Source organism: Vombatus ursinus, unplaced genomic scaffold, assembly GCF_900497805.2.
Source record: "Vombatus ursinus unplaced genomic scaffold, bare-nosed wombat genome assembly UNPS02000580.1, whole genome shotgun sequence".
Taxonomy (NCBI): domain Eukaryota; kingdom Metazoa; phylum Chordata; class Mammalia; order Diprotodontia; family Vombatidae; genus Vombatus; species Vombatus ursinus.
The window spans coordinates 4,750,022-4,778,021 of NW_020940358.1; the positions used below are offsets into that span (position 1 = coordinate 4,750,022).

Below are 28,000 nucleotides of genomic sequence, written 5' to 3' on the forward strand. Positions count from 1 at the left end.
TTCCTGGAGTGAGGGAGCAGTCCGAGGCAGTTGCTCACACGGGCAGGGAGATGCTTGGGGAGATCTGTCCCATCCGGGCCAGGTGAACTCAGATCTATCTCCTGTTTCCAACTGGGCAGGTCCTTATGAAACAATCTTGGTACCCTGGGGGTCTGTCAGCAGCTGGGATGGAGCCTTTTTTAAGGAAACATTTGACTTCCCTATCATTCTTTTGGAACAAGCTTTGGCCCACGAGCATCCCTGATGACTGCATCCCCAGATATCCAGGTCCTAATCCCATCACAATGGACCTTGATCCTGACCCTGACCCAGAATCCTTCTCTCCAAAATCAAGCAGCTCCCCTCCTGCGGTCCTTTTCCTCGTTCTATATGACTTCACAGCCAGATGTGCAGATGAGTTGAGTGTGAGCCGAGGAGACAAGCTCTTTGTGATCAAAGAAGAGGGTGACTACATCTTTGCCAGGAGGCTCTCTGGTCGGCCAAGTACTGGGCTGGTACCCATTAATTATGTGGCCAAAGCCACCCAGGAGACCTTCTCTGACCAACCGTAAGTATCATAGATATTTACACTTGATTGTTTGACTATAGGTCTTGGGGGATGGGGTGGGGGAGATGGCCTCAACAGTGAGATAACTGCACTGGAAACTATACTTTTCAAGTCAATCAGTTCTATTATTTGGGGGATGAGTTCAGAGTGGTGAATCCAGGACACAAGTGAGAATGTCTCTGATTTTCCTGACTTTTCCTCTAAATAATGCTTAGAGATTGAGCTTTCTTATTTATTACTTCTTACTCTAATGGGCTCTGGTAGCACCAGAAAATCCGAGGCCCTTGGAAATGGAAGCAGTCTAGAAAAGTTTCATATTCAGTGCCATGCTATCAGGAAGTGAATTTCTAAATCCTGACAATTGTTAGAAAGTGCCTGATTCTTGTTCTTTCCCAAGGGTGAATAGGGTCCATCCTTGTCATCTTCTTCCCAATAACATTCTAAAAGAAAACCAAGGAGCCCTGAGAAAAACTTTTTAAAAAATTGATTTGTATTTGATATTTTTTGTTTTCAAATCAGATGGAGTTCCCTATTTCCCTCCTCCTTCCTCTCAGAGAGAGCCAAACAAAGAATTTTTTAAAGTGGAAGAAGAGAGAAAAAAATCAGCAAAACCAATTAACACATCAAACAAAATCTGATGTTATAGGCAATATTTCACACCTGTGGACTGGCCTCCTACCCCCCCCCCCCACCTCTGCAAAAGTGTGTGTGTATGTGTGTGGGGAGATGTCTTCTCATCTTTGTTCCTTCGTTCCAACTTCATTTTTTGTAATTTTGCAACATTCATCTTATGGTTATTTTGTGGTAGTTATTTTCACTCTTTGCATTGTTGTTATTGTGTATATTGTTTTCCTGTCTGCTTATTTCACTCCATATCAGTTCAAATAAGTCTCTCAATGTGAGAATAGCTTTTAAAGAGCATCACATCATTGTGGAAAGAATACTGAGTGAGAGGATGTGATTCTATCATTATCAGTGTGATTTTGGGCAAATCACTTAACTTCTTTAAGGCTCAGATTCTTTATTTGCAAAGTGAAGGGATTGGACTGAAGTTTGGATTCAGTCAAAGGCTGTACTTGACCTAGACAGCCACATGTGGCCTCGAGGCTGCAGGTTCCCCACCCCTGGATTAGATGACCTCTGAAGGCCTTTTGGGCTCTGAATCAGTGATCCTATGATTTAAGATCCCTGGTTGACTCCTAAACTGGTAGCCTATATACTAACAGTTCTTCTGGACCCTTGACTCTGTCTTTGTCAAAACCAGTGTTTGTTCAGGGAGTTCTGGACTTGTGTCCAGAGGGATAAGTCAGGGATACTCAGTCCAATGGAAACATGGGCAGACAGAACCGAGCTCCCAGGAATGGTCCCCTCACATAACTGGGCAAAAAGGTCACTATTGTTCAATATAGCTAGAATTCTCTGGTTCCTGTTGTGGACATATGAAAGTAAAGACAGCAAGTATAATTCTCTGTCTGCCCTTTTTGGTGAATGTGGGTCTTCCTGCTTTGAGTAGACAAAGACAATATGTATGAAAGAAGGAAGTAGGAAATAAAATGAGTATTTATTAAGGATTAAGTGAGTTCCTATGACAAATGTAAAAGAAGCAGAAAGCTCAGTTCCTGCCCTTAGGGAGTTTGTGATCTAGTTTGGTGAGACATGGCATATACGCATGAAAAAGCAAGGCAGGCATGTGAGAGCTTAGTAATGTGTATCTCCCAAGTGTTGGAAAAATTCAAAATCAGAGAAAGATCATTTTGAGATGGGATTATTCAGGGAAGGCTTCATGAACAAGACTTCTGTCTAGGAGAGCACAGTTTATGTTGAGTCCATTCCCCATCAGTAGGTTATTTAGCTTCTGTGTTTTTAGTCTCAAACCACTCATAGTATATCCAAGAAAGAGGTCTTCCCTAGCACTGAGCCAAAGGATTTACACCAGATTTATTATTTCTTTTTGAGAAAATGGGGAGTTTGAGGCAAGAAGAGGAATAATGGCTAAAGATCCCATTGAGAATCAGGGGCAGAAATGTAGAGCAACTGAGGCATCTCCAGTGGGGTATCAGATTTGTTTGTAGGCCATTCTTATGTCAGACTCTTTCACCCAAGGAAGAATGTCTTCTGTCATAGTAGGGCTCTGAACTCTCTCTGAGAATATTGCTCTCCCTGCACCTATCCCTGTGAAGGAAGGGGATAATGAGGAGGACCCAAGTTGGACAGTGGAGTGCAGGGCTGATATAGTTATCTGGGGGGTGATATTCAGTGCCTTCATCCTTCCTTGCCTAACCATGACAAGTCTCCCTGAAGATAATCTGACTCTTATTGAGCTCTGAGGAACATGAGTCACTTAGATTTTACTCTTTGTTGTGTCAGAGAAATGGCAGCACTTTCTGTAGGGCTGGAGTGAAGTTGGTTCTCACAGAGCATGAACCATTAGGGTTGGGTGAAAAAAAATTGGAAAAAAGAGACCCTTCTTGAGATGACTAAACTTTGAGAAGGTTGCCCTATTTCTCTTATCTCTGATGTTAAGCTGATCACCCCTTTCTCCTACTCTTCCATGCTAATGACATATCCCCCAGGGGTGGGGAACCTGCGGGCCTCAAGGCCACAGGTTCCCTACCCCTGAGCCTAGACCCTATAATCTCCTAGAACCATATTTAGGGAATATTCTATCTCTGAACATGCTAAGCAGATAAAAACCTACTTGCAATTTTCATGGAAAATCAAGGGAACAAATGACAGTATCTCTTCCGTGGGTGTCTGAGCCCAAATCTTTGTCTCTGCTAAAATTCCTCTCTCTTCCTAGATACTGACAGAGAAGACTAGCACCTGCATGGTTCCAAGCAGGATCCCCCCAGTTAGCATGTGCTAATGGAAACTGGTCTGCCAATAGGCCCAGAAGAAATCAATTTAGCAATAGTAGTAGTAGTAGTAGTAGTAGTAGTAGTGGTAGTAGTAGTAGTAGTAGCAGTAGTAGTAATAATACCTGCCAATATAGCTCTTTAGATTTTTATACTCAAATTTTTATTAAGAAACTTTGTTTTTTAATATCATCTTCTTTCCATTATGCTTCTTCCCTAATGAACTATTTTTTGTAACAAAGAATAAAAAAGAGAGAAAAAGCAGTTCAGTAAAATTACCCAACAGCTTGACTGAGGCTGATAGTATATGTAATGCTATAACCACAGAATCCTTCACCTCCACAAATATAGGAAGGAAATGCATTTTCACAACTCTTGGGGCGGGGTGTAGCTTGATTATTATTATTACACAATATTGCTGCTTTTTTTGTTCTTTGTACCGTGTTCTGTCATCGTGCTTTCCTGATTCTGCCTACTTCACTCTGCATCAGTTCTGTCTTCCTGTGCTTCTCTGAATTTTTCCATATTCATCATTTTTTATGATGAAGTCATATTCCATTATTACCACGTGCTTCAATTTGTTTAGCCATATTCCCCAGGCAGTATAGCCCCTTAAATTTTGCAGGCACCACACACATTTATTTAAATACATACATATACACACAGTTTCCAAATTGCAGCTCATAGTAACCCTCAGAGGTAAGTACTAGGTATGGTTTTACTGACTAATCAATCAGTCAACAAACATCTATTAAGCACCCACTATTCTCTGGTCACTGTGCTAGGGTGGTGGGAATACAAAGATGAAGCAGTCCATGCCTTCGAGGAACTGGTTTGCCCATGGTCACCCAGTTGGTGTCAGAGGTGGGATTTAAGTCCACATCTCTTCTGACTCCCATGTCCAGTACCAGGATGCCACACTCCAAAGAAGATCTATGAACTCTGCAAGTGCCACAAATTTGATAACTGAGCCAGATCTAGCAAGTCCCTGGGCCTGCCTTCTGGGGATCTGTAACTAGTACCAGCCCTTGGAACACTGAAATATAGCTCGTATTGGTTTTAGTTGCTCTCAGCATCCTCTTTCAGTGCCCTCTCTTCTCTTAGCAGAATCTCTTCTTCTGTTGCCACTAAGTGGCACAGGGCATAGCTCGCTGGGCCCAGAGTCAGAAAGACCTGAGTTCAAACCACATTTCAGACACTTAGCTTCATGACCTTGGGCAAGTCACTTAATCCTGTTTGCCTCAGTTTCCTCATCTGTAAAATGAACTGGAGAAGGAAATGGCAAACCACTCAAGTATCTTTGCCAAGAAAACCCTAAATGGGGTCATGAAGAGTCAGACACAACTAAAACAACTCAACAACAAAAAACCAGCATGGCACCTGGTACATAGTAAATGTTATAAAAATGTTGGCCTCTATTATTATTATTATTATTATTAAATCCACATTTTCAGACACTTCCTAGCTGTGTGATCCTGAGCAAATCACAACCTCTATTAGTCTCAGTTTCCCCAAGTGTAAAATGGGTTGTTGTGAGGATTAAATGAGATCTTTTTAAAGTACTTACTTAGCACCATGCCTGGCACATAGTAGGTACTTAATAAATGCTTATCTCCTCCCTCTCTCCTTTCCTTTCTCTCTCCCTCCCTTGTCCCTTCCTTCCCTTCTTTCCTTCCTTCCTTCCTTCCTTTCTTTCTCTCTTCCTTCCTTACTCCTCAGAAATCCATGAGAATAATACTGTCCTTCCTTCCAATAACCCTCACCTTCAATATGAACTTTCTGGAAAGGGTCTGGTAAATTCATTCACCCTGAAGAATAAATAACCAATAAAACAGGCTTAATGTGTTATCTTTCCCATGAGCTTTATTTTCAAATAAAGGGCAGACTCTGAAGCAAAAGACTTGCAATGGTGGAATGTCAGATGTTCCTGGGGGTGGGGCATGGGGGGTGATGGTGAGGATAGAGGAATCTTTCTCAGGCCTTAAAATCATACCATGTAAGGCCTCCCATATTTCCTGAAACATCCATAGACATGGTAATGGTGGTGAGAGCTAGAGAAAAAAAAAAGCTGGCTTTTCAAGTCAGTGTGATGTATTTAGCTGGTGAGGTCTGGGCCACAAACTCACAAACTCAGAGCTGCTTTGTATGTGTTAGGGAGGAGGATGGGGTTTAGCTTCATGAGTTAGCTAGTTCCCACTGGAATGTTGACCATTGTTTTTTCCTCCACTCGTTGTTCAAAGGTTGGGAAGGGAAGCTGCCAAATGGACTAACTCCTTGTCTGTCCCAGGGAGGCTCTGGCTCATAGAAACCTTAGTGTCAGGGCTGGGTTAGGGAGTGGTGGTGGGAGTCCAAGATATACTGCATTAACCAGCCCCACAAGAGTCCTATTCCTGACCTGGGGACCAAGCTGGCCTTCGGCAAATGCCTTTCCTGACTTTCGTTTTATGTTCCTCCCTGTGAAAATGAGATATTGCCAGGCTGGGAGAGCTAATGATTATTTGTGGAGCTCTTTGAGATCTCCAGATGAAAGGGCAAAATGTAATTAGTATCTTCCTCTGTCCCAGATGCAAGGGCATCCTGTTGTGGGGGGAGAGGGAAGGCTGGTTCTCCTAAGGCAGGGATCAGGGAAAAGGGCTGGGTAGTGTCTACCTGGGTATGAGGGTGTATATTGGTATAACCTGGCCAGTCTGCAAGAAGAAACTGAGGATAACATCTAAGATTGTACTAGCAAAATCCCATTGTCACTTTTCTTTTTTTGGTAAATAGTATTTTATTTTTTTGAATTACATGTAAAGATTCTTTTCAACATTCATTTTTTATAAGATTTTGAGTTTCAAATTTTCTCTTCATCCTTCTCTCCCATCCCCCCCTTCTAAGATGGCAAGCAACCTGATACACATTATACATGTGCAATCATGTAAACATATTTCCACATTAGTTATGTTGTGAAAGAAGAAACAGAAAAAAAAGGAAAAGTCACAAAAAACAAAAAACAAAGTGAAAATAGTATGTTCTGATTTGCATTCACACTTCATAGTTCTTTCTCTGGATGTGGATAGCATTTTCCATCATGTCTTTTGGAACTGTCTTGGATCAATGTATTGCTGAGAATAACTAAGTCATTCACAGTTGATCATTGCACAATACTGCTATAACTGTGTACAACGTTCTCCTGGTTCTGCTCACTTCATTTAGCATCAATTCACGTAAGTCTTTCCAGGTTTTTCTGAAATCTGCCTACTCATCATTTTTATAGCACAATAGCATTCCATTACATTCATATACCACAACTTGTTTAGCCATTCCCCAATTGATGGGCATTTCCTCAATTGCCAATTCTTTGCCCCCACAAAAAGAGCTGCTATAAATATTTGTGTACATGTGGGTCCCTTCCCCTTTTTAATGATTTGTTTGGGATACAGACCTTGTAGTTGTATTGTTGGATCAAAGGGTTTGATTGTCTTTTGAACATAGTTCCAAATTGCTCTCCAGAATGGTTGGATCAGTTTACAACTCCACCAACAATGCATTAGTGTATCAATTTTCCCATATCTTCTCCAACTTCTGTCATATTAGCCAATCTGATAGGTGTAAGTTGGTACCTCAGAGTTGTTTTAATTTGCATTTCTCTAATCAGTAGTATTTTTTTTAAAAAATTGCATTTTTTCATATGACTATAGATAGCTTTAATTTCTTCATCTGAAAATTGCCTGTTAATATTTTTTGACCATTTGCCAACTGGGGAATAACTTGTATTCATATAAATTTGGCTCAGTTCTCTATACATTTGAGAAATGATGCCTTTATCAGAAACACTTGCTGTAAAAATTGTTTTCCATCTTTCTGCTTTCCTTCTAATCTTGGTTGCATTGCTTTTCTTTGTGCCAAACCTTTTTAATTTAATGTAATCAAAATTATCCATTTTGCATTCCATAATGTTCTCTATTTCTTGTTTAGTCATAAATTCTTCTCTTCTCCATAGATGTGACAGGTCAACTATTCCTTGCTCTCTTAATTTGCTTATAGTATCACCCTTTATGTCTAAATCATGTACCCATTTTAGCCTTATCTTGGAATAGGGTATGATATGTTCATTGTTGTCTAGTTTCTGTCATACTATTTTCCAGTTTTCCCAGCAGATTTTGTCAAATAGTGAGTTCTTATCCCAGAAGCTGTAGTCTTTGGGTTTATCAAACAGTAGATTACTATAATCATTAACTACTGTGTCTTGTGTACCTCACCTATTCCACTGAACCACCACTCTATTTCTTAGCTAGTACCAAAAGGTTTTGATGATTGATGCTCCATAACATAGTTTTAGATCTGGTAGGGCTAGACCACCTTCCCTTGCATTTTTTCATGAATTCCTTTGATATTCTTGACCTTTTGTTTTTCCAGATGAATTTTGTTATTTTTTTCTGGCTTTATAAAATAATTTTTGGTAGTTTGATTGGTATGGCACTGAATAAGTAAATTAATTTAGTTAGAATTGTCATTTTTATTATATTAGCTTGGTCTACCCATGAGTAAATGATATTTTTCTAATTGTTTAGATATTATTTGTGTGAAAAGTGTTTTATAATTGTGTTCATATAGTTCTTGGGTTTGTCTTGGCAAGTGGACTCCCATATATTTTATATTGTCTACAGTTATTTTAAATGGAATTTCTTTATCTCTTCTGGCTGAGCTTTATTGGTAATATATAGAAATGCTGATGATTTGTGTGGGTTTATTTTATATTCTACAACTTTGCTAAAGTTGTTAATTATTTCAAATACTTTTTTAATTGATTCACTAGGATTCTCTATGTATACCATCATATCGTCTTCACGGAATGATAGTTTTGTCTCCTCATTTCCTAGTCTAATTCCTTCAATTTCTTTTCCTTCTCTTATTGCTAAAGCTAACATTTCTAGTACAATATTGAATAATAGTGATGATAACGGGCATCCTTGTTTCACCCTTGATCTTACTGGGAAGGCTTCTAGTTTATCCCCATTACAGATAATGCTTGCTGATGGTTTTAGATAGATATTACTTAACATTTTAAGGAAAGCTCCATTTATTCCTGTACACTCTAGTGTTTTTAATAGGCATGGGTACTGTATTTTGTTAAAAGCTTTTTCTGTGTCTATTGAGATAATTATATGATGTCTATTAATTTCGTTATTGATGTGGTCAATTATGCTAATAGTTTTCCTAATATTGAACCAGCTCTGCATTCCTGGTATAAATCCCACTGGTTTTAGTTTATTATCTTCATGATAAATTGCTGTAATCAGTTTGCTAATATTTCATGTAAAATTTTTGCATCAATATTCATTAGGGAAATGGGTCTATACTTCTCTTTCTTTGTTTTGGCTCTTCCTGGTTCAGGTATCATTACCATATTTGTGTCCTAAAAGGAATTTGGTAGAACACCTTCGCCTATTTTTCCAAATAGTTTATATAGTATTGGAATTTATTGTTCTTTATATGTTTGGTAGAATTCACTTGTAAATCCATCTAGCCCTGGAGATTTTTTTGTTAGGGAGTTCATTGATGGTTTGTTCAATTTCTTTTTCCAAAATGGGTTATTTAAATATTTTATTTATTTGATTTTATTTCCACTTCTGTTAATATGGGCAATTTATATTTTTGTAAATAGTCAACCATTTCACTTAGATTGCCAGATTTATTGGCATAAAGTTGGGCTCCTAATTATTGCTTTAATTTCCTCTTCATTGGTGGCAAATTACCCTTTTCTGTCACTTTTCTTACTTGATCTCCACTCCAGGGTGTGCTAGAGTCAGCTCCAAATGGCTAAGACCCCATTGTTACATTTTCAGTGGGAGATTTATACTTCTGAAATAATCAAACATTACGAATTAGGGCTTGATTTGTTCTTTTGTTGATTTCTAGTCTTAAGAAAGTGATGGAAAAAATGTTAATAATGCAAATTTGAGATAAAGTGTGTGGTGCGTATATTTTTTCCTCTGGAAAGCCAGTAAATATTTCACAGTAGACCATTAGCTATTCTAGGCTGATGACAACCCAGAACTCTCATTTTCACATTCACACTAGTGGTCATAAAATCCCATCCAAAAGATTACTGGTCAGGCATGGGGCACTTTTCTTGAGGGGATCACTGGTCAGCCCCATTTCCTGCCCTCTACCCTCCCCACATGAATGGCAAACTTATTCTTCTTTCTCTAAAATCCCAGTGTTCTATCTCTACAGACCAATTGAGTACATGATGGAGAAGACCCCTCTCCTGGATGATAGCGATGGGGATGTTTTTAGAATAAAAAAGACAGAAAAATTCCCAGCCTAGTCCAGGCACCTTGAGAGTCCTAATGCATAATTGTTGTTGATGCTAATGGAAACTGTAACCCATATTCTGTCCTCTTAAAATAACAGAAAAACAAAGTGGAATAGTTATGTTATATATCATTTTGCTTAAAGAAATAAACATATGATATGGTTTCAGTTCAATTCAACACAAATCCTGACTACATGTAAGGCATTGTGCCAGACCCTGGGGTTACAAAGACAAAATTGACATAGTTCATGTCCTCAAGGAACTTAATTTGTTCATAACCCCTTCTCAAGAATCCACAGTGCTGGGGCAGCTAGGTGGTGCAGTGGATAGAGCACTGGCCCTGGAGTGAGGAGGACTTGAGTTCAAATCCAGCCTCAGACATTGGACACTAGTTGTGTGACCAGAGGCAAGTCACTTAATCTCAATTGCCTCACACACACACACACACACACACACACACACACACACACACACATACACAAAATCCATGGTACTTCCTCATTATGTGTAAGCAACTTCCCTATAATGCTTCCCCTTGATCTTCAGGGTCTTTCATAATCAGGATCCTTGCTACCTGCTCTGCTCCCTATCCTTATGGGTAAGGTTTTCTAAGCCAGGGATCGAAAGGTCATGGGATCACAGATTTAGAGCTGGAAGGGACCTGGTTGTTGTTATTGTTGTTCAGTCATTTTGTGATCTCATTTGGGGTTTTCTTGGCAAAGATACTGAAGTGGTTTGCCATTTCCTTCTCCAGGAAGGGATCTTAGAGGTCATCTAGTCTATCCTCCTCATTTTACAGGTAAGGAACTGAAATCCAGAGAATTTAAGTGACTTGCCCCAGGTCCCATAGGGAGTACACTTGCTCGATCCTACTCCAAATTCAGGCACTCTGATTCCAAACCCAGCCCCCAAATCCCAGGCTGGATTAGAGTCACAACTGAGTGGTGTCATCTGTATTTAATGACTGATGTTCCTTACTTTGAGGCAATATGTTATAATGGAAAGAGGACTGGGCTTCGAGTTTGAGGAGCTAGGTTTGCATCTGACTGTTACTACCTGAGTGACCTTAGGCAAATCCTTTCATGCCTTAGTTTACTTATGTGTGAAATGATGGGGTTGGACTAGATGTTCTCTAAGATAATTTCTAGCTCCAAATCTTGTATTCAATTTTTAAAAAAAGGCCTCGGGCTGGAGTTGGGATGTATAAAAAAGGAAAACAGCAGTTTCTAGTTTTAAGGAGTTTTCACGTGAGTCATTGAAGAGGCAGGGTAGTGTATTAGATTGAATGCTGGATCTAGAGTCAGTGAGATCCAGGTTCAAGTCTCACCCCTAGGCACTTATTAGCTGCATAACTATTTTAAAAAATTTTAATAGTATTTTATTTTTTGAGTTACATGCAAAGACAATTTTCAACATTCATTTTAAAAAAGATTTTGAGTTTCAAATTTTTCTCCCTCCTCTCTCTGCTCCTCAAGACAACAAGCAGTCTGATATCGGTTATACATGAGCTGCATAATTCTGGAAGAGTTAATGACCATTCCTGGGCCTGAGTTTCCTCATCTGTAAAAATAAGGAAATTAGACTTAATGATCTCTAGGGTTTCTTTCAGCTCTAAATCTATGATTCTGTGATGCCATGTATGGTGTAAGATAGTAGATAATAAGTACAAAGAAAAGCTCTGAACAGAAAGCTAAGAGAATTTTGTAGATGGTGAGATCATTAGCAGATTGAGGGGGTGGGGAAACAAGGGAGGCTTCATGGAGGATGTGATGCCTGAGCTGGGCCTTGAAGGAAGAATATTATTTCAGTGAGAAGAGGATGTGTTTCAGGCATGGTGGATAGCTTATCAGAAATACAAGGATGTAGGAGAGATCAGCATAAGATCAGACAAGGTGTGATAGTCCAGTTCTCCTGGAACAAAGAGTACCTGAAGATGAATAGCATGAGATAAGGCTTAAAAGGCAATCTGAAGTTTAATTGTGTAGGACCTTGAAAGCTAGGCTGAGGAGTTAATATATATTTTACTAGGCAATGAAGGCTATTGAAAATGTTTGAGCAGATGAGTGACGTGGTCCAACCTGTGCAACTCTTTTGACATTTACGTAGAGGATAGAGAGTAGAAGAGAGAGATGAGAAGTAGGGAGCTCAGTAAGAAGTCTGTTTCAGTGGGTTGGGAGGGAGTGGGATGATGAGGTTAAACTGAGGTTGTAGCAGTAATGAAAGGAAGGAATGAATATGAGCATCCTTGAAGAGGTATAATCAATGGGAGTTGTCAACTGATAGAGAATCATAGAGACATAGAGAATGAGGGAGAGGGAAGAATCCCAGATAACTGAGATTTCTAGACCAAGTGACTAGGAGGATGGTGGCAGCATCAACAGAAATGAAGATGTTAGGAGGAAGAACAGGTTTAAGGGTGATACAATAATTTCAGTTTTAGATATGTTGAATTGGAGAGGCTAGTGAGACACTCGGGCGGAGATGCTCAGTAGGCAGCTGGAGATGTAAAATCAGAGCACTGAGGAAAGAAATCAAGCCTGAATAGATAGATCTGGGAATCAGGAGTGTAGAAGTGATCATTGAAGCAGTGGGAGTGGATGAGATCAGGAAAATATTGTAGAGAGAAAAGGGGAGAGAGATGAAGGTAGAGGGATGTGTGTATGTGTGTGTGTAAGTAATGCTCACACTTAGGGAGTGGAAGGAGGGAGAGGAACTAGTGAAAAAGCCTAAGGATTTGAATGAGGAGGAAACAGACAAGAGTTTCAAGGAAAATAAGGGAGGAGAGCGTATCAAGAATGAAGTATTTGTCAGCAGTGATGAGTCCTGCAGAGGGGTCAAAGAGGATGAAGACCTTGGTGAGGGGCAAGGATAGATAATGGGAGTGGGAGCCAGATTGTAGGGTGAAAGAGTGAGTGGACTGTGAGGGAGTGGAGGTAGAGTGTATAGTCTGTGCTTAGTAGAAGTTAAGGAGGGAAAGGGAGAAGAAATAAAGAAAGCTTTTTCTTTTTGTCTATCTTTTTTAAAAAGAGATTTGGGGCATTTTATCATGCTCACAGGCAGAGAGGACAGAACCAGTAGAGAAGGAGAGATTAAAATGAGAGAGAAGGAATGATCAGTGGAGCAATTTCTTTGGTAACCCGCCTCTGGTTATACTCAAGGGGAGCAGAGATGGGAGGTTGGGCAGCAAAGATGATGAATGAGCTGCTGCACAGATGACTCGGACCAGACGCCTAAGTTTCAAGGTCTATGTGGCAGAGAGCAGGTTACGCTTGCTTTGTCTCCTTATGAGCAGCCATTGCTCCAGATGTTATTACCGTCTTCTACTCATGAAATTCATCAACTACTTCATGGTGTTGCTCCCATTGTTCTTCTCCTGGAGAATGTTCCCCCTCTTTTCTCTCTTAAAATTCAATATAATTCAAATTTATTAAGTGCTTACTGTGGCCAGGCACTGTGCTAGACCTTAGGGATACAAAGACAAAAATGAAATAGTCCCTGCCCTCACGGAGCTTATATTCTAGTCAGAGGAATCAACATCTTCACACATATGCAAATGCAAAATACATATAAAGTTAATAAAAAATCATTTTGGGACAGAGGTGTGGGGGTAGAAAGAGCAACAACAGCTGAGGCAATTGGAAAAGGCATCAAAATGCCAGGGGGGTGGCATTTCATTTGAGCTCCAAGAGGGTTTAAGGATCCTAAGGGGTGAAAATGGTGAGCGAGACTATTTTTAGGTATGAAGGACTAGCTGTGCAGAAGCACAGGGCTGGGCTATGGAATGTTGTGTATGAGGAAGAGCAGTAGGTGAGTTTGACTGTTAAGTGAAGCATGTATTGGGGAATGATGTGAAACCAGCCTGGAAAGGATAGGCTGGTTGCATTCAGATTGTGAAGGTTTTTAAGTGACAAACAAATACATTTAAATTTTATTTTAGAAGCAAATGAACACCACTTTAGCAAGGGAATGGCATGGTCAGACCTCGATTTTATATTTTGTGGCTATGGAGGATAGATTAGAAGAAAGGGATTGGAAGCAGGGAGACCAGTTAGAAGGCTCTTGGAACAGGGGAGAGGTAGGTGATGAGGGCTGAACTAGGGTGTTGGCTATGTAAGTAGATCAAAGGGGAGGACAGATGTAGAGATGTTGTGGAAGTAGAATCAAAAAGATTTGGCAGTCCACTAGATTTGGGAGGCAATGGAAGTGAAGAGTAGTTAAGAATGACTGTGGTTGTGAACCACCCTGGGTGAGTAGAAGGTGGTGGTGGTCTTGATAGAAATAGAGAAGTTAATGCTTTAGGGGAATGATAATGAATTAAATTTTGGACTTGGGCCTCACATTCTGGGTGAGTGGGTGTAAGAGACATCTATGTTTCAACCCCCCTCCTGAAAGCACCTCTCTATCCAAGCCCTGTTCATCCTTTAAGGCACACCATAACTAGGAAGCCTTCCCTAAGCATCCAAGACCATTGCTCTCTCCTTTCTCTGAGCTCCCATGGCAGTGTAGAAGTCTTAGTATAGGGTCTTAGTGCTAGAAGGACCTTGGATGTCATGAAGTCCAACCTTATTTTACAGATGAAATTTTCCTAGGTTACATAAAGAGAGTAACAGAGCTGGCTTTTGATACAGGTCTTCTGACATCCATTTCATTGCCCTTTCCATCATGCAGAGAAGCATAAAGTTGGTGCTTGATGTATATTTATTGAATTGAGAAGGATTAGAATTTCCATTGGAAAAAATGAGGAAGCAGGAGGGTTTTGGGCCCTCATGAAAAGAAGTGTGACTACCCTTGCTTTATGTCCAATACCCAGAATAGGTAAGAGCAGGAATACCTTTGTCTTTCTGGGAAGTTGAGTCAGAGTCAAATGGGGTGTTTTCCTTCATGGCCTATGTGAGAGTAGAGTGGATCTGACACATTGGTGAACCAAGGCAGAGAGAACTTTTTCATCTTCCTTACAAGAAAGTTCTCCTTCCTGGGAACCAAGCCAACCATAGCAGGTCTCACCGGATGACTCAGGCTGATTGAGTACAAGTAGCAGCTGGTATCATTAAAAGTTTAGATTCCAGGAATCTGATTGGCAAAGAGCCTAGATGGGGGAGGGGAGGAGAGAACCCTGATGCACAAGGTCCCAGAGTTGGGGCCTCAATCTGTAAGCACTGGGAACAATAAGTCTACTGCCATGTTTCTGTTAATACTGAATCCCTTCCAGAAATCTGCTAGGACTATTTCTCCTTACCCTTCCCTTCCTGGGCTCTAACCCCTTTTATTTACCCTTCCAAATTCTACCTATCCATTGTTCAGGGCTCAAATATCACCTCCTTTATTTATTTATTTGATTGTTTGTTTGTTTGTTTATTTATTTATTTATTTATTATTAAAGCTCTCCCAAGTACCCAGCCTATACCTGTGTGTCTCTCCTATGAACCATTGGAGCATTTAGATTCTATATCACATAATAGGTATTTGCTCATGTACAGTCTTCTTGTCTTCTGACTTGTATGTGAATCTTGTGTCCCCATATAGACTGTGAACTACCTAAAGGTAAGGTCTGTCTGTGCCTTCTTGTCTCCATTGAACTCATCACAGGGCTGGGTACACAATGGGGTTCAATGAAAAGGTGTTGAATTATATTGCTGCTTCCTAGTGGGTAGCTGCCTGAGGGATAGTAACTTCCAGAAATGGTTCTGAGTTGCTGCCTGACCTGAGGCACCATGGTCCATTACTGAGAAGTTTCTTTAGGTCTTTACTGGGCTGAGCACTGGTGTTGGACTATTTATGTGTTTCTAGGGGCTATTCCTCTGGAATAGGGGATCTTACCCTTTTTTGTGTCATGGACCCATAGGTAGTCTGGTGAAGTCTATGGACCACTTCTTAGAATAGTGTTATTAAATGCATAAAATAAAATACTTAGTATTAGAAAGGAAACCAATTTTATTGAAATAGATGTTTTCCCATATGTGGACCCCACGGTTAAGAACCCCAACTCTAAAAGAAAGGGAGATATAGGATCTTGGACTACTCCAGTGGAGTAGGTTTCTCTAGGCAGACCTATGAAGGTGTCCTATCCATATTAGGGTAGTTTCCCTATATTGAGGGGTGCCAGGAATTGATACTGATAGAACTGATGAAAGGTAGAATTGAACACCCTCACCCCAGCCCTAACCCTTTGCCCTACCTGTAGGCCAGGCCTGACTCAGACTGTTCAGGTTCAAGATTGGACAAAATGAGATTTTTGAAGTCCATCTAACAGTTAATAAAAAAAAGGTTTTCATAGCATACAAAGGAAACACTGCAATGATCCAGGCCTAGCTCACATAGAAATAGCCCTCCTTACCTCCATGCATTTGGTCCGCTGCCCAGTGACATGCATAATGGGGACATTTGTCAATTTAGAGCACTGACTCCTTCTGGGGTGGGGTTTTTTAATGCCCTTAGGTAACTAGGGAGATATATCTTCAAGGCTCAAGCTTTGCCATTCCCCCCCCACCACCACTTCAAAGCCAATCAAGTCTCTGGATAGCTACCTTGCCATTTTGAGGGGAGGGGGAACCAAACTAGCCTAACATACATGTCAGAGACCTTGCTAAAAATAGCTGCTTCCACACTCCTGAAGGAGGCTGACAGGTGGTGGTGATGGCAGATGTAATGGGGATGAGGTAGGTGACCTGCCTCAATAAGGCTTCTAAAGTGATCTATTTGCCTGGGTTGTTTTACAGGTGGTATTTTGATGGGATCAGCCGGAGCAAGGCCCAACAACTTCTGCTGTCCTCCTCCAACCAGCACGGAGCCTTTCTGGTTCGGCCCAGTGAGAGCAGTCGAGGAGACTACTCACTGTCAGGTAATTTCTTCCTGAGAAGCCATCTCACTGTTCCCTACATTCCCGGACCGCCCCGCCATCCTATTCTGGGAGGGTTTGGAGCAGTGGTACGCTGATAAGTGTTTAAAAGCCAGTACCCCTGACACCCTTTTAAGTTTAATCGGTATTGTTATAAACAATTTCTTCATCACTTTCTCAAGTCTGAGCAATCAAAAAAACAATACACTGAGTCCTGTTTTGTAGCTTTTGTTGATTTCTTAGGTGTAAAAGACTCTAAGAATTGTGGGGCTCTAGAGTTGGTAGGAGCTTGCCATTCGACTTTGAGGTTAGGCCTTGAAGGTCTAGGGCTTGGGTGAGTGTCTGGAGGGGCTCTGGAGCTTTTGGAATAGTCGAGAACTCTTACATAACAGAGCACAGTAGAGCAGAGCAGAGATCCATTTGGACAGAACCAAACTGATTTTAGCTTGGACAAACTTGAAGAGATTGGAGGTGACTTATCCTCACGAGGTTAATTGGAAGGAATACAACCCATTCAGTTCTTTCAGTTATGTTCCCCAAAGTGAGATGAGCAACACAGATCCATCCATAGTCTTTGGCCTTGTGTCCCTGGTGATAGCCATCTGTAGTCATAGCAGTATTTTGAAATTATGGGAGCCTCACAAGTTGTTGTTGGGTGAATGAACGGGATGAAGACTTTCCCTGTGCCAAAAAAAAAAAAATAATGCTATAAATGACATAAGGGAAGGAGGCTCTAACAGAGCAATCCAATGAAAAGAACCCTTGACCCTAGAGTTTACCCACTGATTAACTATAAGTTCAGGAACTAATTCCCTCCCATTCTGGATACTTTAATTAACCCAGGTAAAATGGGTCTAACATTAGTTTACCCATTAGATATTATGAAATGCTTTGTTTTCCTGGGAAGTATAGTGCTCCTGACCAATGAAAGGGTTAAATTCAATTTAACAGGTATTTATGGAGTATTCCCTGCTTGCTTTGTGTATTACTGGTTTTATTATAAGAAGTCAGGCTGAATTTAATAAGCAGTTATTAAGTGTCTACTGTGTGCCAGATATTCTGCTAGTTCCAGGGATATAAAACAAAAAAAAAATAGCCCCTGACCTCAAAGAGCTTACATTTTTACATTATTCACAGGGTAAAGATGGTGGCATACATAAAAAATTAAATACAATATATACATAAATGTGCATATTATGTGTGTATATATGTGCATGTGTATAAATGTATGCATGTGTATACACATACATACACACATACATATATCCATATATGTATAGGTGAGGACCCTAGAAATTGGAAGGGTCAGGATAGGCTTACTATAGGAGGTAGTTCGTGAACTGGAGCTAGAGATTTTAGGAAGTGAAGATGAAGAGGACTGCATTTTGTGGATGGGGAACAGCTGATACAGTGTATGGAGATGGCGCATGGGATGTCATATCCAGGAGACCATAAGGAGGCTAATTTAGCTGGATTGTAGAAAGGTCTGTGAAAGAGAGCAATGGAATAATTATCCATGAAAGGGAGGCTGGCGTTAGATTGTGGAGGTCTTTAACGCCAAACAGGAGTTTATGTTTCATCTTAGAGGCAAGAGGACCCCACTAGAGTTTCTTGAGCTGGGCAGAGGCATGACCAGAGCTATGCTTTAGGAATATCCAGTTGTTGGCCGCATGGAGAATGAATTGAAATGGAGAAAGACTGGAGGTGGAGGAGGCCAATTAGAAGGTTAGGAGATTAGTCCAGGCAAGAGGTGAGACTACATGAACAAGAATGATGGCTGTGAGTATGGAGAGGAAGGGGTGAATAAAAGATGTATGGTGGAAGTAAAATTAACATTTGGCAACTTATTTGGATATAAAGGGTGAAAGAGAAGGAAGAGTCCAGAATGATTCTGAGGGTTGTGAAATTGGTGACTAAAGAGGATGGTGGTACCCCCAACAGAATTAGAGCTATAACGAAACTCAAATCTTATCTTTAAGCCTGGATACAGTTTGTGGTCTGTCCCCAAACTGCAGCCCTCCAAATGCACTTTCCTTCCATCCTGTTCTTGTGGGCCCTCCTGTAGGGCTAGCAAGGGCTACTTGGGTGGTAGCCCTTTGGACAATACCCTTCTGGGATATTGAAGATTATCTAGGGCTTAGCTACAAGTTAAGCTACCTCCCCCCTTCCTTAAATTTAAATATTCCTATTTTAACTATTTCTGAAGTCCCATCAATATCTAATTCCTTCATACAGCCCTATCTTCTGTAGATCTGGAGGGCAGGGGAATGGGAAAGAAAATCATTGTTTTTGTGTTTCTAACTGTGGTTTTTATGTTCCCTTCTCTCACTCTTTTCCTCCACTCCCTTTCCTTTCCTTCCTGACCTCTCTTTTCCTTCCTTGTCCCTTTCCCCAATCTCTTCTTCTCTGTCTTTCTCTCCATCCATCCTTGTCTCTCTTTCTCATTTGCTTCCTCCCCCTTCTATCTTCTTCCCTTTTCTTTCTTCCTTCCCTGTCATTTTTTCCATAGTTCGAACACAAGCCAAGGTCTGCCACTATCGAATTGCCAAGGCCCCAGAGGGTGGCCTGTATATTCAGAAAGGTCAGATTTTCCCCAGCCTGGAGGAGCTCCTCACCTACTACAAAGCCAACTGGAAGATTATCCAGACACCCCTGCTGCAGCCCTGTGTGCAAGAGGTGGGGCCCTTTCCTTTCTTCTCCTTTTTTCCCTGTCACCCTCCTTCTTCCATCTCCCTGCCTCCCTCCCTATTCCTTACTCTCCTTTCACCTTCTCCCTCCTTCTTGACCTTTTCCCACTTCCTCAGGAAAGCTGCTTGAAGAGCATCAATGAAAAAAAAAAAAACGTTTACCAAGCCTACTTCTGTGTGCTCACTCTTGTGTTCACCTCTGGCCATATGTGGGGGAGGGGGAGAGACCAGGGTTAAAGGGCTAGTAAACCCTTTCTTACACTAGGACCAGTTGGATATGAGGCCATGTCAGCCCCATTAGCTGATAGTCAGGACTACTCCTGAACTATTCTGAGTTGGGACTGCTGATAGGGGGAGGCTTTTCCCAGTTAGGAGTCCTGGGGCTTAGGTCATAAAATATGCACCATCAGGATCCATTGGGAAATGAGTTCCAGATGCCCTGGGCTTTATCATTTACCCTGACAGAGGAAACCGTGGGTGTGAGGGCCTGGTAGGAACATTGCTTTACCTGTTGGATTTGAGCTCAGGGCTGAGACGACAAATCAGTTTATCTAGTTTGCCTCCTCTTCTGCTCTGATACAAGAGGGAAATGATAAAATTCCTCCATGTCTCATCAGCTGTTAAATAGAAATAATAACACTTCTACCTCCCATCAGGTAGTAATTAGTGTTTATAAAGGGTTGATGAGGGACACACACCATGAAAAGTGCTACTTAAGTCCCCCGTGTAATTATCTGGGGCTCCCAGAACATCCTGCTTTCAGGCCAAGTGTGAGGAGAACTTTTCTGAGATGAGATTTTTGCTTATCCTCCATGATCACGAGCAGGAACCAGGCTTGAAATCTAGAGAGGGTTTGGTTTCAGCTTTTAGGGATAGTGACTGCTAACACATCCTGCTTTCCTCTGAAACAGCCAGAAAGACCTGTTAGGACGCTGATTTCAGCAAGGAAACTTTCCACACTGCAGGACTGCTTCCTCCTGGGAGGGACCAAGGAGCTTCCCCTGATGAACACCTCGAATTCATTGACTTCCTTTCTTCATCTCAGCAGCTATCTGTGTGTGTGGGAGAGAGTTTTCTTTAGGCACTTTTGCCAGAAAAAAAGTAAATAGGCTCATTACATGTCAAACCTAACCAGGTCTATTCATTTTCCCTCTTCTTCCCTGCTCATCTCTGTCTCTGTCTCTGTCTCTTTTCATCCCTCAGCGGCCTCTGGAGAGGGATGAATGGGAACGGCCCCGATCTGAGTTTGCCCTTCGAAGAAAGCTGGGAGAAGGCTATTTTGGACAGGTGTGGGAAGGCTTGTGGCTGAATAAAGTTCCGGTGGCCATAAAGATCATAAAATCTGGTATGTTTAGGGAGGGATGAGCCAGGACCTGTGATTTGCTTTACTTTTTCCCATTTTGCCGCATGGTGATAAGTAAGGGAAATAGTTTTTCAGTGAGATAATTAATAAGATCAGGATCAGTGTGGGGTTGGAGACTGTAGCCAGGGAAAGAACAGAGTCAACTGACCCAGAGAGGGATGGGACCTAGAAGCTTAGACTTCCCCAAATTCTAGGCCCTCAGGAGTTGGAAGGCACCTCAGAGGTCATGCAGTCCAATGCTGAACAGGTACTTATCCTACAACATCCGTAACAAGTGGTCATCTAGCCTTTGGTGGAAGACCTACAGTGATGGTGAACTCACTACCTCCCAAGGCGGTTCGTTTTATTTTTTGACAGCTCTAATTATTAGGAAGTCTTTTCTTACATCGAGCTTAAATCTGTCTCTATAGCAACTCCTACCCATTTTTCCCTGTTCTGTCTTCTAGCACTAAGCAGAACATGACTCTTCCTCAGTGATTTTTTAAAAATATTTGAAGATGACTATCATGTCCCCTGCCCACCAAGATGTCTTTTTTCTAGGCTAAGATTCTTCAGTAGATTCAGAAATGGCAAGGTCTCCAGCCCCTTTACTATCCTTGCTTCCCTCCTATGGATGTGCTTTAACCTCTTAATGTCCTTCCTACAATGTGGCATGCAGAACAGAACACTATCCAGATGTAGTTTGACCAAGGCAGAGACAAGGAGGCCGTCACCACCCTTGTTGCTGACACTCTGCCTTCACTAATACACTATGAGATCTCTTTAGCTTTTTTGGTGGACACAGATTGAACTTGCAGATCTTTTTCCATAAAACCTTTTCTAGTTGGACCTCCTCTCTCCCCTTGCACAATTAGCTTTTTGAACCCAAGTACAGGGCTTTGCATTTTTGCTTATTCAACTTCATTCTATTAGATTTGGTCCCTAGTACTGGCCTGTATATCTTGACAGTTGTCAAATGTGCTAACTCTCCCAGATTTGTGTTATTTGAAAATTTGATTAACAGGCATTCGTAGCTAACCAGTCAAAAGTAACAGAAAGCCAAATGCATGAAAATGCAGGTCTTCTCCCCTCTTATGCCATTGTCTGCCCCAATACCCTCCTGGACAAGGTCTGAGAATCTACTGTTCCTTCTTTGTTCAGGTCTGCACTGTCTCTGAGAGGCCAGAAGGGCTGTGATCGGGGAGAAGGTTGAGCTTGGGTGATGGAGGTTGCCATCAGTGCTTGCTCTTTCATGTGTCCTCCAGGCTTTCATGGGCCATGCTTGCTTGCTTGCTTTCTTGCAGCTGACATGAAGCTTGAGGACTTCACCAAGGAGATTCAGAACCTGAAGAATCTAAAACATGAGAAGCTGATCAGGTTGCATGCGGTCTGCTCCATCGGGGAGCCTGTATACATTGTGACAGAGCTCATGAGAAAAGGGAACCTCCAGAGCTTCCTCAGCAGTGAGTGCTCCCCTCTCCCCATTTCCTCTGCCAGCCAAACACCTCAAGAGCTTGCTGTCCGCTGCGGAGGAGGAAGCCTAATCCCCACAGATGATTGATTGGGTGCTGGTTTCCTTTCTCAGTTCTCCCCATCGTCCTTCCCTGTCAATCTCCCTTTCTTCATCCTCTTTTGGCCCCTCCCTCTTAGGTCCTATTCTTTGTGTTTCTTATGGCCCCTCTCTTTCATAAGCAGCTCAGCCCCCCTTGATGTTTTTCCCTCTCAGTCTCATCTCCCCATAGCTCCCCTGCTTTCAGCAGATACTCCAGCCCCTTTTAATGAAGAGATAAACTATTCAACAATTGCTTTGTGTAGTGAGAGATCTCTTCTTAGCCTGTGGGATAGACAGGAGAATAAGGTGGCACAGCCTCTGTCCTGGAGAGCTCATTAGATGAGGCTAATACTCATGAAAGACTCAGAGAATAATCTAGGTTACAATGTGATGTGATGGGTGGCCCAGAGACAAATGCTCTTGTGGGCTATATGTGAGTTTCATGGGCAAGTTTGCTGAATCTAAAGTGCTGCCTTGCAGATAAACAGATGGTCCTTAGTCCCTTTGGGGCTTTGATATTGAGACCAGGCCCCCATTTGGCCTAGGCAAATACTCTGGAGTATCCATGGGCATGGAGGAGGAAGCCTATTTCCTGACTCAACCTTAACTCTGACCCTGATACCACTAGCTGGACCCAGATGCCCATTAGTTCTATTGTTAGGGCCCTATCCATAGTTACAAAGTATTCACTAATGATAATAATGATGTTCATGATAACAGTAATAACCTCTCAGCCTCTATTTCCCCACCTGCATAATGAGATTACTGATACAGATTTACTTTCCAGAGAGTCTATGGGGCTTAATTAAGAAACATGTACCGAGCTCTTTGAAGATAAAAAGTCCTTTCTGATTACATAGATAATAATTACACATTTTAAGAAGGAAAATGATGTCCATTTGACAAGTTCTGTTTTCACCAGGGCAGGGCTAGCTCTTGGCTTAGCTGCTTCCATATGTCACTATTGGGATGGTTCTAGTTTGTAGAACACTCCTGGCTGTGAGCTCTTTAGCTCCCACAACTTGTGACCTTCCCCTGATTCTTGAGATTATCTGAATTTCCCAGTTTCCCAACCTTATCCTGGGACTAGGAACATGAATAGAAGGGAGGTGCCTGGGTGTAAGTAAGCAGTCTTTGGGGAATGTCACAGATTCTCAGTCACCTGTGAAAAGTCCTGACCTAGAAAACCCAGTTTCCTTTCTTTACCTGGATGAATCAGCCTTCCTGAAAGGCCAAGGGTGAAAGAATTTGGAAAGGTTTTGGAAATCATCTCAGTACCACAGCTATGCTACCCAGAGGATCTGGACTACCTACAGCCTTGCTATGGAAAAGATTTAGAACACAAGGACCACGTACATACTTTTTTTGGCTCACAGCTTTCCCAAGGCCTTTTCTGCTCTCTTCCCTCCATACCATTCTCTCAACATTCTCTCTCTTCTCTCTCCTCCCCACCCAACTCCAATACCCTTTCTTATATTCTCTGTTCCACATACATCTCCTCTCCTCATTGTCCTTTTCTCTACCTCCTACAGTCTCCTGTTCATCTCTCCCTAGATCCTTCTTTTCCTGCCTTCTCCCTTCCAATCCTCTGTTACATCCCTCTGGAACTTCTATTATCCCATCATCCTCTGCATCCCTTCCCCTTCTATCCTTTTCCTATTTCTCTGCCCCTCATCTTCATTCCTTATCCCTGAATCTTTACACTCTATCTCTTACCCATCTCTTACCTATTACTCCTCTCCATCTCCCTCCCATCTCTCCATATCATCCCAAATTGTCCTCTGTTCTATTCTCTCTTCATTCTCACCTCTATCTCCCCATTATCCCCCTCTCCCTTTCCTCCACAGCTTTCCCTCCTTATCTCCCCTGACTCTCCTTTCCTCTTTCCTCTATACCCTCTCCCCTCATGTTATTTTCTTCATCCCTTTTACAAGATTGTTTCCTTGTACCTACTCTCACATCCTTACCTCTCTCTCCTCTCTCTCTCTGTTTCTCTCCTCAGTAGTCTCTCTTCCATCTCTTCTACCAAATTATCTTCCCCTTCGCTCTCATTTTTTTTCCTCCATCTTGGTTTTAGGCCTCACTCTTAAGAATGACCAGCAGCATCTTTCTGTCAATGCTCCCTTTCTTGGTGCTCCTATGAAGAAGGCCCTGTACCAGGCACTAGAAATGTCCAGTGTTCCCTCATCCTCTCAGTGCCCTCCCTGAAAAATAACCCATTCTGGATCTGACCTTGGGGAAGGGGACTCCATCTATGCATGGTAGCCCATATCCCTATATATATTTACTTCACTAGATCCTCCCACATCTAGACCCTGGCTACCTATGGTGAACACTTGGCAGATATCACTGTCTCTGGATTTCCAGCCCTAGGGAGCCATCAGCACCCTCGTTGGCTCAGGATCATGACCTTGAATTTCTCTGCTCATCCATTAGGTCCAGAAGGGAAGGCCCTCAGTGTCATCCACCTCATGAGCATCGCCTGCCAGGTGGCTGAGGGTATGACCTATTTGGAGGAGAGGCACATTGTGCACCGGGATCTAGCTGCTCGAAACATCCTGGTGGGAGATGACCTCACCTGCAAGATTGCGGACTTTGGCCTAGCCAGGCTGCTAAAGGTCAGGCCAGGTTTTTCTTCTGTTTTTCTCCTTTTGTCCCCTGCCATCAATCTATCCTTAGCCAAGTTATTCCCATCTGTATCCCTTTAAATCCTGTCTTCTGTAGCAATTATTCCTTCTCCATTCTATGTGGTTTATAAATGAAACATTTACTGGACCACAATCTGGTTCTGATATAATGGGAAATGTCTGTAAGTTGAGATTCAGAAGACATATATTAGAATCTTGAGCTTGCCTCCTAGGGTGTTTAGGTTTTAGGTGACCTATTCTAAGCTCCCCATTTTATCAAGGTGAAAAGTAAGGTTCATAGAACCTTGGAATTGCTTAAGATCTCACAAGTAGTGAGTAACAGAGCTAGTATTAAAACTAGGTATCTGGATTTTTGTCCTGAGCAAGACATTACACTTTGGGGACCCAGTTTCCCTTTTTGTAAAATGATGGGGTTGGACTAGATAAGCTATAAGGTCCTTTTCCAGGTTTGACTTCCTGAAACTATGAGTCCACATTAAACTTATGGTGGATTCTCCTTGCCTTCCAGTAGTCTTCTGTCTTGCCTCCCTCCCAACACCTACTCAAGCTCAGGGAACTGAAATGACCTCTAGTGACATCAGAATGAAATATTGTTAAGAAGTCAACATGGCATAATGTTGTGCATTCTTAAAATAAATACGACATAAACGATTTTGGTTTATCCATGCTTTATCTGTGCCTTTGCTTTGTTTCCATCAGCATGAATAATTGAGAGTTGGTTGCAAAGTCCAAGGCCCAACCGATTGGCAGCCCTTATAGCCCAGATCTAACTGAGGTGTGGGAAGGGGTGATGTGTTTGTCGGTCCTCTCTTTTTGAGGTTCCTAGGTTGAGGGGGAACTGGGGGGGTGTATTTTGGTTCCTCTTACCCCCAGAATGACTCATTTTTCAGTTGCTTTTTAGGATGATATTTATTCCACAAAAAGCAGCACCAAAATCCCGGTAAAGTGGACAGCACCAGAAGCAGCCAATTATAGGATCTACTCACAGAAGTCAGATGTTTGGTCCTTTGGGATCCTGCTTTATGAGGTCTTCACATACGGACAGTGCCCCTATGAAGGTATGGTCCCAAGCTGACTCTCTCTTTAGCTTCTCCTTTGAACTCCACTGTTACCATGGAGCTCACACCTGTCTGACTTTGGATGAATTTCCAAAGGCTCCCATGTGAGTCAATATCTGCACATCCTTTAGGTCAGTGTTAGATTTTGTAGAAGATTCTAAAGGAGGAAGAAACATGACTGCTATCCCTTGGGAGTTCCTAGTCTGAGACAGGGACTTGCCTCAGACACTCTCTGATCTGAACAAGATTTTCTTCTTCAAGGAGTCCTTAACATGATGGGAAAAAGCCCTCTGTCTTCAGGAATTCCAGTTAGATGGGAATACAGGGACCTTGCTACTGCAGGATCCCCAACCTGAGGAGGAAGAGAAGAAACATGCCCAGGAAATAGACATCCCATTTCTGACACTTACTTTCTTAATTGAGCAAGTTTCTTAACCTCTTAAGTCTTCTGTTTTCTCACCTATGATCTCTGAAGTCTCTTCAGATCTAAATCTATGGGCTGTGATTAAATTGGAGAATATATGAATATATTGTCTTCATAGAGCTCGAAACTTCCTGTCTTCTGATGGATTTGGAAAGACTTCTTTGTCAGTCAATTTCAGTATGACTTCCAGGCTTGTGTTAGGAGTTGTAGGGAATTCTAAGGGAGGAGGAGATATGGCTCCATATTCCTGGGCTTCCCTAATCTGAGGCCAGAGAAATTTTCTTTACTCAGACAGTGTCTGGTCTAAGCAAACAATCAAGACTTTCTTCCTTTGATGAGTCTCTTACCTGATGAAAAAAAAAAGGTCTCCACCTTCAGGGCCCCAGTTTGATGGGAATAGAAAGGAAACAAGCCCAAGAAAATGAAATTAGACACAGTGAATTAGACACAATATCTGTAGACCGGAAGAGTCAATTTAGGAAGCTGTTCAGTCAGCTAGGCTTAATACCCTGGAGACCAACTATTGATTGATGTAGTGAAATTGCATCTTTTTGACAGGCTCTTTGTGCTTTGGAACAATGGGTAATGAATATGGCTAATTAGGGAAGTCTTCCTGGGAAAAATGAGAGCCTACGCCTTGGCTGTCTTCCTCCTAAGGAAAACCTCTTGAAGGGGATGGATTCCTTGGATCTCGACTTTCCTTCTTTCCTAACACCAATGAATGTTGTTTCTTCCAGGAATGACCAACCAGGAGACCGTTCAGCAGATCTCCCGAGGTTACAGGCTGCCTCGTCCACCCACTTGTTTCCCTGAAGTCTATGTGCTCATGTTGGAGTGCTGGAAGGGCAATGCTGAGGAGAGGCCTGCCTTCTCTGTGCTCAGGGAGAAGCTCAGCTCCATCTACAGACATCTCCATCATACCTTCACATGACCTAGGCCCTGTTGCCTTCCCCTGCTTTCTTTTCCCATCCTCCTGCCCTAAACCAAAAGTTGTACATATCCCCAGCCCACACCCTGGCTTTGGGAACAGAGTTGCCAGTGTCTTCCTGATGCCCTCTCATGGGGAAGGGGGCATCAGGAGAATGCCTGTAAGGGCCCCTCAGGTCTGTGACCAGGAGACTTATTGAGCTTGGATCCTCCTTTGCTGTCAGATTCCTCACAGAATTTCAGAATTGCAAGGGTCTTTAGAGGCCATGTAAACCAACCTATACCCCAAAAGCTCCTACTGCCGCAAACTAGACAAGTGGTCTTCTAGCCTTTGCTAGAAAATCTCTAATGAGGGGAAACTCACTACCTCCCAGCACTGCCTCTTCTATTTCCCCCTTTATCTCCCCTTTTCTCCTCCTCATTATCCTTCCCCTATGGGAGAATAGAATGTGGAGGAAAGGAACTTTCTTTACTACTAGTCACTCTTAGGAAAATATTTAATGTAAATACTGTACAGAGAACATCTAAATGTCAAGAAAGAAAATAACTTGGAATAGTATGTCTATAGAATTCATCCAGTGGCCTGTTGATGTTTGTGTATCTTCATTAAATATATGTTTGTTGAAAGGAAAATTCTTTGTTCAGGCTGTCATTTCGATTAATGAAGAAAGACTCAGGAAAAAGAAAATTAAAAGGAGTTTAAAAGTATGTCAAGGTAGCAACACGATGGGGCTGGAGATAAGCAGGGAATTCAAAATGGAGCCAGCTTTTATGGATAACTTTAGTAATAAGGTAAAGACAATTTGGATTAGTCCTCATCAGCA

General features: G+C 41.9%; 1 protein-coding gene across 2 annotated transcripts; it reads left to right on the top strand.

The window, feature by feature from the left end:
• Positions 1-27,798, top strand: SRMS (src-related kinase lacking C-terminal regulatory tyrosine and N-terminal myristylation sites). 2 transcript variants are annotated; one of them, XM_027848118.1, is made up of 8 exons: positions 1-547; positions 16,420-16,541; positions 19,048-19,214; positions 20,429-20,570; positions 21,872-22,030; positions 24,556-24,737; positions 25,669-25,825; positions 26,987-27,798. In XM_027848118.1, the coding sequence occupies exons 1-8, from the start codon at positions 126-128 to the stop codon at positions 27,178-27,180; spliced, it is 1,545 nt and encodes a 514-aa protein (XP_027703919.1). In that variant the 5' UTR covers positions 1-125; the 3' UTR covers positions 27,181-27,798. The 2 variants fall into 2 exon arrangements, with proteins under 2 accessions (XP_027703919.1, XP_027703929.1); XM_027848128.1 differs by lacking the exon at positions 26,987-27,798 and having other exon boundaries at positions 25,658-25,809.
• Positions 27,799-28,000: the final 202 nt, after the last annotated feature.